This window comes from Pongo abelii, chromosome 20 (genome assembly GCF_028885655.2).
Source record: "Pongo abelii isolate AG06213 chromosome 20, NHGRI_mPonAbe1-v2.0_pri, whole genome shotgun sequence".
NCBI classification, from domain to species: domain Eukaryota; kingdom Metazoa; phylum Chordata; class Mammalia; order Primates; family Hominidae; genus Pongo; species Pongo abelii.
Genome location: NC_072005.2, coordinates 53,339,142 through 53,352,874, shown reverse-complemented (window position 1 = coordinate 53,352,874; position 13,733 = coordinate 53,339,142). Strand labels below are relative to the sequence as shown.

The window sequence follows — 13,733 nt, the reverse complement described above, 5'->3', positions numbered from 1 at the left end:
CATCTCTACAAAAAAATAAAAATTAGCTGGGCGTGGTGGTTTACACCTGTAGTCCCAGTTACTTGGGAGGCTGAGGCAGGAGGATCTCTGGAGCCCCGGAATTTGAAGCTGCAAGGCTATTGTACCACAAGGCTATCTATTGTGCCAATACACTCCAGTCTGGGCAACAGAGTGAATCTTTTATCTAAAAAAAAAAAAAAGGCTGGGCCGGGTGCAGTGGCTCACGCCTGTAATCCCAGCACTTTGGGAGGCCGAGGAGGGCAGATCACGAGGTCAGGAGATCGAGACCATCCTGGCTAACACGGTGAAACACTGTCTCTACTAAAAAATACAAAAAATTAGCCGGGTGTGGTGGCAGGCACCTGTACTCCCAGCTACTGGGGAGCCTGAGGCAGAAGAATGGTGTGAACCCGGGAGGCGGAACTTGCAGTTTGCCAAGATCGTACCACTGCACTCTAGTCTGGGCGACAGAGTGAGATTCCGTCTCAAAAAAAAAAAAAAAAAAAAAGAAGGCGGCTGAGTGCAGTGGCTCACGCCTGTAATCCCAGCACTTTGGGAGGCCAAGACAGGCGGATCAGGAGTTCGAGACCAGCCTGGCCAATATGGCGAAACCGCATCTCTACCAATAATACAAAAATTAGCTCGGCGTAGTGGCGCACACCTGTAGTCCCAGCTACTAGGGAGGCTGAGGCAGGAGAATTGTTTGAACCCAGGAGGCGGAAGTGGCAATGAGCCGAGATCATGCCACTGCACTCCAGCCTGGGCGACAGAGCGAGACTCTGTCTCAAAAAAAAAAAAAAAGTAAGATCCATGTAAGTGATGTCATATGTCATAATCCATGGTTTACTCATGACCCACAGTTTAGAAAACACCAGGAAGAAGGAAGGGAGAATGAATAATCGGGGAAAGCGAAAGGGGGGGAAAGCGAAAGAGGGAGGAAAACTGAGGAGTTCCCAATGTTTCAAATGGGGAGATTTCATGTGAGATATAGATTACGTGTATCTCTTGGGGGAGCTAAGAGTGTGTACTTGGAGGCAGTCAAGTTTGAGAAGTCTGACATCTTTACTCAGCCAGCCCCACGCTAGGCACTGGAAGGTGAGTCACTCTGGTGAGGCGATTGGGATTGGGTGAGACCCAGTAAGGATGGAAAGTGTAGAGGAGGAGACAGGAGTCCACGGCTTTGGAAGAAGGAAGGACAAAACTCACCAAACCACAGCAGGGCAGGAAGTAACAATGAGAAACTGAAAAAAGAAACGGAATGGAAAGCTATGAGACAGGATGAAATTTGGCATGGGGTCTGCCCAGGCATGTCCATGCCAGGTGCCCAGGGCTTCTTCTGCGACGTGGGTCCCCTGCCAGATTTGTGGTGAGTGTGGCCAGGTGTGCATGCTCCGATGTGTGTGCAGTGGGCCAGCTAGCAAGAAGCTGTCACAGGTGTGACTTTGTGACATGTGTCGGTGGTCAGTTTCTTCTATGTCTGATTTGGTCTGTGTCTCTGAATGTCAGTTTCTTTTCTTTTTTTTTTTTTTTAAGACGGAGTTGGCTCTTGTTGCCCAGGCTAGAGTGCAATGGCAGGATCTCGGCTCACTGCAACCTCCGCCTCCCGGGTTCAAGCAATTCTCCTGCCTCAGCCTCCCAAGTAGCTGGGATTACAGGCATGCGCCACCATGCCCGGCTAATTTTGTATTTTTAGTAGAGATGGGGTTTCATCATGTTGGTCAGGCTGGTCTCAAATTCCTGACCTCAGGCGATCCGCGCACCTTGGCCTCCCAAAGTGCTGGGATTACAGGTGTGAGCCACCGTGTCGGGCTAATGTCAGTTTCTGATAGTTTTAATGTGTCAGCTGTGAAATTGCGTGAGTGCATTTGTGTATGTCCCTGTTGGAGTGTGGTTTGGATTTGGCCGTGTATCCAGGTATCCCTGTAACAGGTGTCTGTGTGTGTGTGTGTGTGTTCCCTGTGCCTATCAGCAAGTTTGTGTTTCCTGATAAGCACTCCGCCTATGTCTGTGTGGTTGCACCACCGTGTGTGTGGTGTGGGTGCCTGCTGGGTAGGGTTGTTTGTGAACACAGTTTGTGGGCCCAGGTGTGATCATCAGTGTGGGTGTTTGTGCAACTGTGTGTGGCCCTGTCATTGTGTCCGTCTGCTTGTCCAGGGGACCCTGTTAGTGAGTCTGTGCATTTGCGTCTGGGTGTGTGTGTGAGCCCCATCAGTATGTGAGTGTGTGTGCTCATGCCCCTGTCCATGGTGTGGATTTGCGAGACTGTGGCCTTGTGTCTGTGAGTACATCCTCTGGGCTCTGCCTGCACGTGACTTTGTGGACCCTGGAACGCCCGTCGGTCGGTCTGTGTACGCATCGCTGTGGGTGTGGATCTGTGGGTCCCAGTCAGTGTGTGTGTCCGACTGTCCCGGTGTCTGGGCGGTCTCCCCACACCCCGCCGCACAGCGCCTGGGTCCTCCTCGCCTTGGGCCAGGCCCTGCCCGGTGCCCGGCTGCAGGGAAACCCCCGGCGCGGAGGTAGGGGGGGCGCGGCGCGCGCCTGCAAGTCCTGACTTGTCCGCGGCGGGCGGGCGGGGCCGTAGCGTCACGCGGGGGCGGGGCGTGGGACCCGCCGGGCGGGGGCGGGGCGGGGCGGGGCGGGGCGGCTTTGGAGCGGGCCCGGGATCCGCCGGGCGGCCTGAGACGCGGCGCGAGCCACATGCGAGCGGGCGCCTGGCGGCGGCGGCGGCGGCACCAGCGATCCCAGCAGCGGCGGCCACGACGAGGACGCGCCTGCGGCCCGGGGAGCGGCAGCAGCCACAGCCACAGCAGCCGCCACTGCAGTTAGAGCGGCAGCAGCAGCGACAGCCACAGCAGCAGCCGCCGCGGAGAGCGGCGCTCGGCGGGCGCGCCCTCCTGAAGGAAGCCGCCCGCCCCCTACCGCCGCCCCCTCCGGCGTGTTCATGCCCCCGGGGTGAGTGTGCGCGCCCCGAATCCTCTCCGGCGGCGATCGGCCAGGCCGGGTGGACTCCCTGGAGGAGGTGACGGGAGTGCAGGCGGAGAGCAGTGTCGGCGCCCTGCCTCCCCACACCGCGCCTCACCAAACCCCGCGAGGGACCCTGGGCCAGGGTCGCCGGGTGAGAGGCGGCTTGGCGTTGGGGCGCCGGTCTGGGCGCACAGGTGCCTCGGCGGTCTGGCGGGTTTGTTTACAAACAATGGGGTGCGGGCTCGGCAGCGCCCCCTGGCGGCCAGTGCGGCCCCGGGGAAGAGGGTCGACCCCGGGGTGCCCCAGCCCCCAAAGTCCGGGAGGGGCGGGGGGGCGGCACGGAGGGCCGGCCACACCCAGGGCGCGCGCCCGCTGGGGGCGGCGACGGGGGGCGGCTCGCGGGCCGTGGAGTCTGCGGCTCCTGCGGGCGGGGGCTGCGCCCCAGCAACAGCCGGTTATTGGCCCCGCGCTCGCCTGGCGGGCGGGGCGGGCGCACGTGGCGGCGGTGGGGGGGGCTGTGACAGCGGAGGGGGGGCTGTGACAGCGGAGGGGGGTGTCTGGGACCGCCGTGGGAGCGCGCGTGTGCGGGGTTGTGGATCTGCAGGTGTCTCGCCTGGGTGTGTGCGCGTGTCTGGCTCCGAGTTTGTGCTGGGTTCTGCAGGGAGTGGTGGTGTCGATCCGGAGGAATGTTGGGGTTTCTGACCCGTCGGGGTGTCTGCGTGAGTCCCCGCGCCTGTTTGTGTGGGGTTCTGTCTGTGGGTGCCCTGCTTGTGGGGTGGGTGGACCTGCGTGTGTTGTCGGTGAGAGTTGTCTGTGTGTGCTGTTCCGGAGTGATACTGGGGGTCTGTGTTGCCTGCGTGTGCTGGGGTGTGGAGGTTGTAGTGTGTGTGTGTTGCTGGAGTGAGCTGTTTGTGTGTTTATGTGTGTGTCTTGCCCGTGTGTTTCTGTCTTGGCTGAGGCCGTCTCTGTATCTCCGGGGCATGTGTCTTTTGCCCAGCGTTTGTGATGTTGCGCCTGCTAAATGCAAATGTCTGTTTTCTGTCCAGGTGTCTGTGTGAGTTGTCAGGTGTGTGTGTGTGTGTGTGTGTGTGTATGTGTGTGGTGGGGGGTTGTTTCAGTCTGGGTTTGGCTTGTGTGTCTGGCATCAGCGTCTGGGATTTGAGGACCCAGGATCTGTGGGGTCTATGCAGTGTAGACGGTGGGTGTTGCTGGCAGCCTCTGGATGGGGTTGTGTCTGAGCTGTGTGTGTGTGTGTGTGTTGGGTCTGAGGGGCTTGTCACTGTGATCGGCTGGCTCATGTGTGTCATGTGGGCTGCGTGTGTGTAGTGTTTATGTCAGTCACGTGAGACCAGTGTTTTCTGTGGGTGCGCTAGGTGTGTGTGCTGCTGGGCTGTGTGAGATTAGAGTTAGCTGTAGGGTGTGTGTGTGTGTTTGTGTGTGTTGCTGACAGTTGGTGATGTTTGAGGGTTGCGTGAGGAGGGTGGGTTGGTGTCTGGTGGTGTGTTGAGGTCTGATGGCATGTGTCTGTGTGTGTGTGCCTGATTTACGTGTGTCCTGAGAGTTGGTGACATGTGGGTGTGTTTTGGGGGTGTTGATGTATGTGTGTCCGTGGATGTCTGTTTTGTGTTGATATGTGAGTCCAGAGGTGTGCAGGTCTTATCTCTGGAGTGAGTGTGTGTGTGTGGAGAGGGGCATGTTTGGGAACTGAGGCAGTGCCTAGCTTGTGTGTGTGTGTTTGTGTTTGCAATGGCTGCATTGTGTTTGCATGTGCCCCGGGCATATCAACAGTGGGTCAGTGTGTGAGACTTTGACAGTTTGGATGTGTGGGGATGGATGGTGCCAGCCAGTGTGCGCAGTATGTAGAGTGCTTGTGATGGTCTGTCTGGATGCTCCTGCTTTGGTCGGGGTGTGTGTGTGTGTGTGTCGTGTGTACTGAGTAGTGATGTCCGAGACTGGGGCTATCTCAGTGTTTGTGTGCGAGTGGGAGGTGGGGTGGGCGGTCAGGCCGGCCAGTCCCGTGTGAGTCCTTGTGTGTGTGCTGTGGGGGCCTCACTGTGCCTCACTGCCCTCCCTGTGTGCCCGTCGCTGTGTTGGGAAAGTTGTCCCCACCAGCCCATGCTGTGAGTCCCAAGTGTAGTGAGTTTGTGTTGTGGGACTGTCACAGCCCTCATACACACACCTGCTAGACCCCTCCATCCGTCCTGTGTGCCCCCTGTCCCTCCTGTGTGCCCATCACCGTATGCACGGGAGGCTCTCCAGGCCAGCCAGGACCCGGTGGTGTCATCCCCTGGCTGGGCGTGTCTCTGTGGGGCCATCACCCCCTCCGCATGCACACACACCTCCACTCTTCTCCATCTGGGTCCTGACCCCGGGTAGGCTGGAGGTACAGTGGGCCCTGGTACTTCCCTGCTGACCTGCTCCTCCTTCCGTGTCCCGCAGGCCCCAGGGAGCGCCATGGCCCGCGCACGGCAGGAGGGCAGCTCCCCGGAGCCCGTAGAGGGCCTGGCCCGCGACGGCCCGCGCCCCTTCCCGCTCGGCCGCCTGGTGCCCTCGGCAGTGTCCTGCGGCCTCTGCGAGCCCGGCCTGGCCGCCGCCCCCGCCGCCCCCGCCCTGCTGCCCGCTGCCTACCTCTGCGCCCCCACCGCCCCACCCGCCGTCACCGCCGCCCTGGGGGGCCCCCGCTGGCCTGGGGGTCCCCGCAGCCGGCCCCGAGGCCCGCGCCCGGACGGTGAGTGCCCGCCCCGCCCCCCGGGCGATAGGAGCCGGGAAGAGAGAGGGCCGGAGACTCGGAGGAACTGGAGAAGTGGGAGAGGACGGGGGGAGGTGGCGGGCCCAGCCGGGCCACTGGGAGGGTGTGGCCAATGCGGTCTTTGTGTTGCAAGAAGCAGGAAGACGGAGGCCGGGGGTGGAGGGGAGGTCAAGTGGGAAGTCCCTCCTGGAATCTGACTGCAGTCCCCGAATTGCAGCCCACTGTCTCTTCCGGGCCTGGGGCAACAGCTGCATCCCAGCTCCCCTCCCCCAGTCTGGGTCCTCTAGACCCCCTGGAGGATTCCTGTTGCAGAGAGTGTGGGCCGAGCGGGAGGACTGTCAACTCTGGGCTCTGGGGAGGGGTCGAGGGGCCTTTTGCCTTTATTTGCATCTCTTTGGCCAGGGCTGTCCTTCTCCGCAGTCCCGGCGGAGGAAGGAGAGGGGGAGGGGCCATTGTGTTGGGAAAGTCCCCTCGGGGAGAGGGGGGAGTCTTGGGGAGGGAAGGGTTAAAGGTCCCCTGCCTGATGGGCTGTTAACCCTGTGGTGCCCGTGGAGCCCCATCCCTGCCAGCAGGCGCTGTAGGGAAAGTGTGTCCTGGTTTCCCATCCCCCATCCTGTCCCGGCAGCCCAAGGGGAGCAAGGAAAGAGAAAACTTCCCTAACTCAGTTCCTGGAAGCCCTGGAAGGGGACACCGATTTCAAGGCCAAGGTCACAGATGTGGAAACTGAGGCCCTGGTTGTAGGCCTTAGGGAACCCTCAGGCCAGGAGCTGGTGGGACGGGAGGGCAGGAGCCTTCTAGGGCGCTCAGAAGGGGCGGGGGGCGGGAAGGCATCTCCCGCGTCCCAGCCCCCCAGGCCCGCGCTCTGAAGCTGCCACAATCTCTGGCCTTCTGGTCTCTAGGCCTCTGCCACATCCGGAGGTGTGGCTTCCCTGTGGTTGGACATGAGAGGGCAGGAGACCTGAGGCTTGTGATCTGGGTGGGGTCAGTCACTGTATCCCTGTGTGACCTTGGAATACTCCCTAAGGGCCGGCCTCAGTTTCCCTGCCTGTTACATGGAAAAGGCAAAATGTGGCACCTTTGGGAAATAGAGGTCGTTAAGCCTGACCACCCCCGGGGTCACCTGCCTGGCCGTCTACCTTCCACACTGACAAGGGCCGTGGGGACGTAGCTGGCCAGACAGGTGACCCCAGAGCGGCGTCCCCAGGTACTTCTTGCTTTCTGGTGCCTGGGGAGGAGAAGCTGAGAAATTGACTCTAAGACGGGGCGATGGGATCACTAGAAATGACGCGGGGAGCAGTGGCTGGGAAAGAGGGAAGCAGGCCCGGACACCTCGAGGCCTGGAGGGGTGGTGGGTGCTGACCGCGCCCCTCTGCCTCTCCAAGGTCCTCAGCCCTCGCTCTCGCTGGCGGAGCAGCACCTGGAGTCGCCCGTGCCCAGCGCCCCGGGGGCTCTGGCGGGCGGTCCCACCCAGGCGGCCCCGGGAGTCCGCGGGGAGGAGGAACAGTGGGCCCGGGAGATCGGGGCCCAGCTGCGGCGGATGGCGGACGACCTCAACGCGCAGTACGAGCGGCGGGTGAGTGCTGGGGGTGGGGTAGACGGCAGGTGGGACTTCCCGCCGGAGGAGGGGGCGGCAGGCGGCCCCCGCCAGATGTGCGGCAGCTGCTGCCCTGCGCGGCTGGGTCGCTCCGCGGACGGGCAGGTGGGGGGTAAGTGGGTGGGGGGGAATCGCGCGCCCGCAGAGCCGCCCAGGGACTCCGCGCCGCGGCTGGCATAGCCGGAGCCCGAGCCAGGGCCAGGGCCGGGGACTAGGCCGCCGCAGAGAGGAGCGGCGCGCCCGTGGCCCGCGGCCGCGGGGACTGAGGGCGGCGCTGGGCGGCGCGGCTCATATATCCCAGGCTATTTATAGCCGGTGAGTCAGCAGCCGCGCCGCGTCCGCCCCCTGCCGTCCCTCTCGCGCGGCCCGCAGCGCCACACAGTTTCCCGGGCGCCGGGGCGGGCCGGGGACGACAGGGGTGGGCTCGGAGCCCCGCCCCGCAGGAGGCCCCGCCCCCAGCCCCTGGCACGGCCTCGATTTTTTAAAACAAATATTCGAAGCCCACAGCAGAGAATGGGAAATCACAAACATCGTGCGCCCACCAGCCAGCTCTGTTCAGTCTGAACATTACACCCGCATTGCTTGCTTATTAAGAAACCAAACAAAACCGCAGAAACGCATGTGGTGAAGCTCCTTACTCTCCCCATCCCTTCCCCCTGCCTGGATCCAAAGGAAATCTCTCGAGTTGGCCTCGCTCAACCTCTGCAGGTGTTGCTTTTACTCCGTATTTACCAGGCCAGAACCAGGGCTTAGAATCATGGGGCATTCTTAGCTTAGCGTGTATGACATAGTTTTTGTTCCTCCCCAGAATTCCTTTTTCCCTCAATATTAGGCTTCAGATTCACCATATGGGCAAAAGAGCTTCCATTCATCTATGTTCAGCCAGGTACGTGGCTCACTCCTGTAATCCCAGCACTTTGGGAGGCGGAGATGAAAGGACGCTTGAACCTAGGAGTTCCAGACCAGCCTGGGCCACATAATGAGATCCCCGTTGCTACAAAAAATACAAAAATTAGCCGGGTGTGGTGGCGCGGGCCTGTAGTAGCAGCTACTTGGGAGGCTGAGGTGAAAGGGTCCCTTGAGCCAAGGAAGTTGAGGCTGCAGTGAGCCATGAAGGGTCACTGAACTCCAGCCTGGGGGACAGAGCAAGACCATCTCAAAAAAGAAACAACAAATAACAGCCATTTTCGGCCGGGTGCGGTGGCCCACGCCTGTAATCCCAGCCCTTTGGGAGGCGGAGGCAAGCGGATCACTTGAGGTTGGGAGTTTGAGACCAGTCTGGCCAACATGGTGAAACCTCGTCTCTACTAAAAATACAAAAATTAAGGCCGGGCGTGATGGCTCACGCCTGTAATCCCAGCACTTTAGGAGGCTGAGGAGGGCGGATCATCCGAGGTCGGGAGTTCGAGACGAGCCTGACCAACATGAAGAAACCCCGTCTCTACTAAAAATACAAAATTAGCCGGGCGTGGTGGCATATGCCTGTAATCTCAGCTACTCGGGAGGCTGAGGCAGGACAATTGCTTGAAACCGGGAGGCAGAGGTTGCGGTGAGCTGAGATCGTGCCATTGCACTCCAGCCTGGGCAGCAAGAGCGAAAATCCGTCTCAAAAAAAAAAAAAAAGAAACAAAAAGTAGCTGAACATAGTGACACACGCCAGTAATCCCAGCTACTTGGGAGACTGAGGCAGGAGAATCTCTTGAACCCAGGAGGTGGAGGTTGCAGTGAGCCGAGATCAGGAGATCATGCCACTGCACTCCAGCCTGGAGGACAGAATGAAACTCTGTCTCAAAAAAAAAAGTCATTTTCACTGCTGCATAGTATTCTGTTGGATAAACATAGTATCCTTATTCATTTTCTCATTGATGGATATTTAGGATAGATATGTATTTTTACTTTATGTTTAGAGACAGGGTCTCACTCTGTCTCCCAGGCTGGAGTGCCCTGGTTCAATCACAGCTCCCTGCAGCTTCCAACTCCTGGATTTAAGGGATCCTCCCGCCTTAGCCTCCCAAGTAGCTGGGACCACAGGCAGGTCCACCATGCCTGGCTAATTTTTATTTTATTTTTTTGTAGAGATCAGGTCTTTCTGTGTTACCCAGGCTGGTCTCAAACTCCTGGCCTCAAGTGATCCTCCTGCCTCGGCCTCCCAAAGTGCTGGAATTATGGGTCTGAACTACCTCACCCAGACTATTTTTAAATATATTTCAGATTTTATTTATTGGCTTTTTTTTTTTTTTTTTGAGACAGAGTTTCGCTCTTGTTGCCCAGGTTGGAGTGCAATGGCGCGATCTTGGCCCGTTGCAACCTCCACCTCCTGGGTTCAAGTGATTCTCCTGCCTCAGCCTCTCAAGTAGCTGAGATTACAGATGCCTGCCACCATGCCCGGATAATTTTTGTATTTTTAGTAGAGATAGGGTTTCACTATGTTGACCAGGCTGATCTTGAATTCCTGACTCAGGTGATCCACCCACCTCGGCCTCCCAAAGTGCTGGGATTACAGGTGTGAGCCACCGCGCCCGGCCATTATTTATTGCCTTTTTCCCTCTCCCAATCATGCATATTTCCGGGTGCGCTCTTGTGTTTCCAGAGTAGGTACCTGGGTGGTCTGCCCACCATCCACCTTACTAGGTGACTGCTAGCTTGCTCACCAGGTGGCACCCACAGCAGTGTGACAGTGGTGGGTTTTGTAACTTATGCCAATCCGATGTGCCCCCTTTGCCACCATCTCCTGGCACCAAGAGTTGCCAGGGAGTGTTGAGGAGGTTGGGCTGGTACCAGGCGACTCACTGCCAGGTAGCATGAGGACGACGAGGATCATTTAACCTTCTGTAAAGTGAGTTTCTCCTTCTCCTGCACCTGAAGGGGAGGAGGTTAGGTGGTCCCCACTTAGCACAGAGCCTGCCTGTGGAGCTACAGGGAGTGGCAGAGGATTGCAGCTCTCTGTACACTTTTTTTTTTTTAATTTTTTTGAGACAGAGTCTTGCTCTGTTGCCCAGGCTGGAGTGCAGTGGTGCAGTCTCTGCTCACTGCAACCTCCGCCTCCCGGGTTCAAGCGATTCTCCTGCCTTGGCCTCCCGAGTAGCTGGAAATACAGGTGCATGCCACCAGGCCCAGCTAATTTTTGTTGTTTTAGTAGAGACGGGGTTTCCCCATGTTGGCCAGGCTGGTCTTGAACTCCTGACCTCAGGTGATCCACATGCCTTGGCCTCCTAAAGTGCTGGGATTACAGGCGTGAGCCACCTTGCCCGGCCTTTTTTTTTTTTTTTGAGACAGAGTCTCGCTCTGTCACCCAGGCTGGAGTGCAGTGGCATGATCTTGGCTCACTGCAAGCTCCACCTACTGGGTTCACGCCATTCTCCTGCCTCAGCCTCCCAAGTAGCTGGGACTACAGGCGCCTGCCACCACGCCCGGCTAATTTTTTTGTATTTTTAGTAGAGATGGGGTTTCACTGTGTTAGCCAGGATGGTCTCAATCCCCTGACCTCGTGATCCGCTTACCTCAGCCTCCCAACGTGCTGGGATTACAGGCGTGAGCCACCGCGCCCGGCCTGTATTTTTTTTTTTTTTTGAGACAGAGTTTTGCTCTTGCCCAGGCTGGAGTGCAATGGTGCGATCTCGGCTCACCGCAACCTCCACCTCCCAGGTTCAAGCGATTCTCCTGCCTCAGCCTTCCCAAGTAGCTGGGATTACAGGCATGCGCCACCAAGTCCTGCTAATTTTGTATTTTTAGTAGAGATGGGGTTTCTCCATGTGGGTCAGGCTGGTCTCAAACTCCCGACCTCAGGTGATCCGCCTGCCTTGGCCTCCCAAAGTGCCAGGATGACAGGCGTGAGCCACTGCGCCCGGCCTGTGTTTTTAATAGAGATGGGGTTCCACCATGTTGGCCACACTGGTCTCAAACTCCTGACCTTAGGTGATCCTCCCGCCTTGGCCTCTCAAAGTGCTGGGATTACAGCTATGAATCACCGCGCGGGGCCTCTGTACACTTTTTAGTATTGCCTTTAATTTTTATCAGTCGGGAGCCTTTCCTAGGACCTAGCCTCCTGCCTTCCCACTTCCTAGCATGTTGGAGCTGAGAGGGTCCTAGAGACCACCTTGTTTTCATCCTGCCACTGGAGAGAAGGCAGGGGTTTCACTCAGCGTTGCCTAGAGGTGCTTCTGTTGAAGCCTCTGCAATGGGGGGGTGAACTCTTCCCAGTTCTCCTCCTTCCACAGATTGTTCTAGAACTGCCAAGACTGTGGGCACCTTGCTCCTTTCTCCTCATCTTGCCAGCCCTGCAGGGAGCGGCAGGATAGGTTGCAGTCCATCCTTCAGCCCCTTGGGGGATGTCTTTCCCAAATGTACAACAGGGACGGGGTGGTCACAGCTAACATGTGCCACGTACTCGCTTGGTGCCCAGCTCTCTGCTGAAGGCATTCCGTGTTTGTCCTCTGCCTCCTGGTCTCATGTCCTGGATAAGGATGTGACCTCCAAGACATGGACATTAGCCCAGGCAGGGGGAGGAGCTGGAATAGGGTGGGCGAGACTGTCTGCCTCACTGCCCCTGGAGCTGACCATCCCCACTCCCATCACCATACTCAGTCCCCTGCTAACTGCCCCTTCTCTCTCTTTTCCCCAGAGACAAGAGGAGCAGCAGCGGCATCGCCCCTCGCCCTGGAGGGTCCTGTACAATCTCATCATGGGACTCCTGCCCTTACCCAGGGGCCACAGAGCCCCCGAGATGGAGCCCAATTAGGTGCCTGCACCCGCCCGGTGGACGTCAGGGACTCGGGGGGCAGGCCCCTCCCACCTCCTGACACCCTGGCCAGCGCGGGGGACTTTCTCTGCACCATGTAGCATACTGGACTCCCAGCCCTGCCTGTCCCGGGGGCGGGCCAGGGCAGCCACTCCAGCCCCAGCCCAGCCTGGGGTGCACTGACAGAGATGTGGACTCCTGGGTCCCTGGCCAAGAAGCCAGGGGAGGGAGGGCTGATGGACTCAGCATCGGAAGGTGGCGGTGACCGAGGGGGTGGGGACTGAGCCGCCCGCCTCTGCCGCCCACCACCATCTCAGGAAAGGCTGTTGTGCTGGTGCCCATTCCAGCTGCAGGGGTGACACTGAGGGGGGGCTCTCCTCTCGGTGCTCCTTCACTCTGGGCCTGGCCTCAGGCCCCTGGTGCTTCCCCCCCTCCTCCTGGGAGGGGGCCCGTGAAGAGCAAATGAGCCAAACGTGACCACTAGCCTCCTGGAGCCAGAGAGTGGGGCGCGTTTGCCGGTTGCTCCAGCCTGGCGCCCAGCCATCTTCCCTGAGCCAGCCGGCGGGTGGTGGGCATGCCTGCCTCACCTTCATCGGGGGGTGGCCAGGAGGGGCCCAGACTGTGAATCCTGTGCTCTGCCCGCGACCGCCCCCCGCCCCATCAATCCCATTGCATAGGTTTAGAGAGAGCACGTGTGACCACTGGCATTCATTTGGGGGGTGGGAGATTTTGGCTGAAGCTGCCCCAGCCTTAGTCCCCAGGGCCAAGCGCTGGGGGGGAAGACGGGGAGTCAGGGAGGGGGGGAAATCTCGGAAGAGGGAGGAGTCTGGGAGTGGGGAGGGATGGCCCAGCCTGTAAGATACTGTATATGCGCTGCTGTAGATACCGGAATGAATTTTCTGTACATGTTTGGTTAATTTTTTTTGTACATGATTTTTGTATGTTTCCTTTTCAATAAAATCAGATTGGAACAGTGGATACTCTTTCTGCTTGCCTTCCCTGCAGCGTGGCCTTGGAGAGGCTTCTGATCGGGGGCTCTGCTCTATGAGCCCTGCTTGTGAGTGGATGGGAGAGCTGGGCCCTGGCAGTTGTGGCTCCATCAGAAGAAAGGCTAAGGGGCCTGGGCTCTGCCAGACTGGGACGCTCCCAGCCTTCATCATCCCCATTCCCAGTAAAAGTGAAGCTCAGCCTGGTGCCATGGCTCATGCCTGTAATCCCAGCACTTTGAGAGGCTGAGGTGGGTGGATCTCTTGAACCCAGGAGTTCAAGACCATCCTGGGCAACATGGTGAAACTCCGTCTCTACAAAAATAAAAAAAAAAAAAAAATCAGCCAGACATGGTGGTGTGTGTCTGTAGTCCCAGCTACTCAGGAGGCTGAGGCAGGAGGATCACTTGAGCCCAGGAATTGGAGGCTGCAGTGAGCTATGATCAAGCCACTGCACTCAAGCTTGGGTGACAGGGTGAGACCCTGTCTCAAAAACAAAATAAAAAGTGAAGTCCCCACGAGGGTAGGGGTTCTTTGTTGCTTTATCCTCACTTTGTCCCCAGTGGATAAAGTATGTTGTAGGGGCGCTTGATATTTAATGGATGAGTGAATGACCCATAAGATATTCAGAGGCACCACTGTGACAAGTTCTTGGGATAGAGTCATGAGACAGACCTCGTTTCTGCCCTCACAGAGACAGAA

General features: G+C 58.5%; 1 protein-coding gene across 6 annotated transcripts; it reads left to right on the top strand.

Moving 5' to 3' along the window:
• Positions 1-907: 907 nt before the first annotated feature.
• On the top strand, positions 908-13,021 carry BBC3 (BCL2 binding component 3). 6 transcript variants are annotated; one of them, XM_063719603.1, is made up of 4 exons: positions 908-1,095; positions 5,404-5,692; positions 7,096-7,286; positions 11,929-13,021. In XM_063719603.1, exons 2-4 carry the CDS (start codon positions 5,419-5,421, stop codon positions 12,043-12,045), a joined length of 582 nt encoding a protein of 193 aa, XP_063575673.1. In that variant the 5' UTR covers positions 908-1,095; positions 5,404-5,418; the 3' UTR covers positions 12,046-13,021. The 6 variants fall into 6 exon arrangements, with proteins under 6 accessions (XP_063575673.1, XP_063575675.1, XP_024092179.3 ...); XM_024236411.3 differs by having other exon boundaries at positions 909-1,366; XM_054540783.2 differs by lacking the exon at positions 908-1,095 and adding an exon at positions 2,816-2,952.
• Positions 13,022-13,733: the final 712 nt, after the last annotated feature.

Coding starts and splice junctions, on each gene's coding strand:
- BBC3 (XM_054540782.2), top strand. CDS start 3,651: ATGTTGGGGTTTCTGACCCGTCGGGGTGTCTGC. Junction 5,693..7,095: donor CCGAGGCCCGCGCCCGGACG/GTGAGTGCCCGC, acceptor TGCCTCTCCAAG/GTCCTCAGCCCTCGCTCTCG. Junction 7,287..11,928: donor ACGCGCAGTACGAGCGGCGG/GTGAGTGCTGGG, acceptor TCTTTTCCCCAG/AGACAAGAGGAGCAGCAGCG.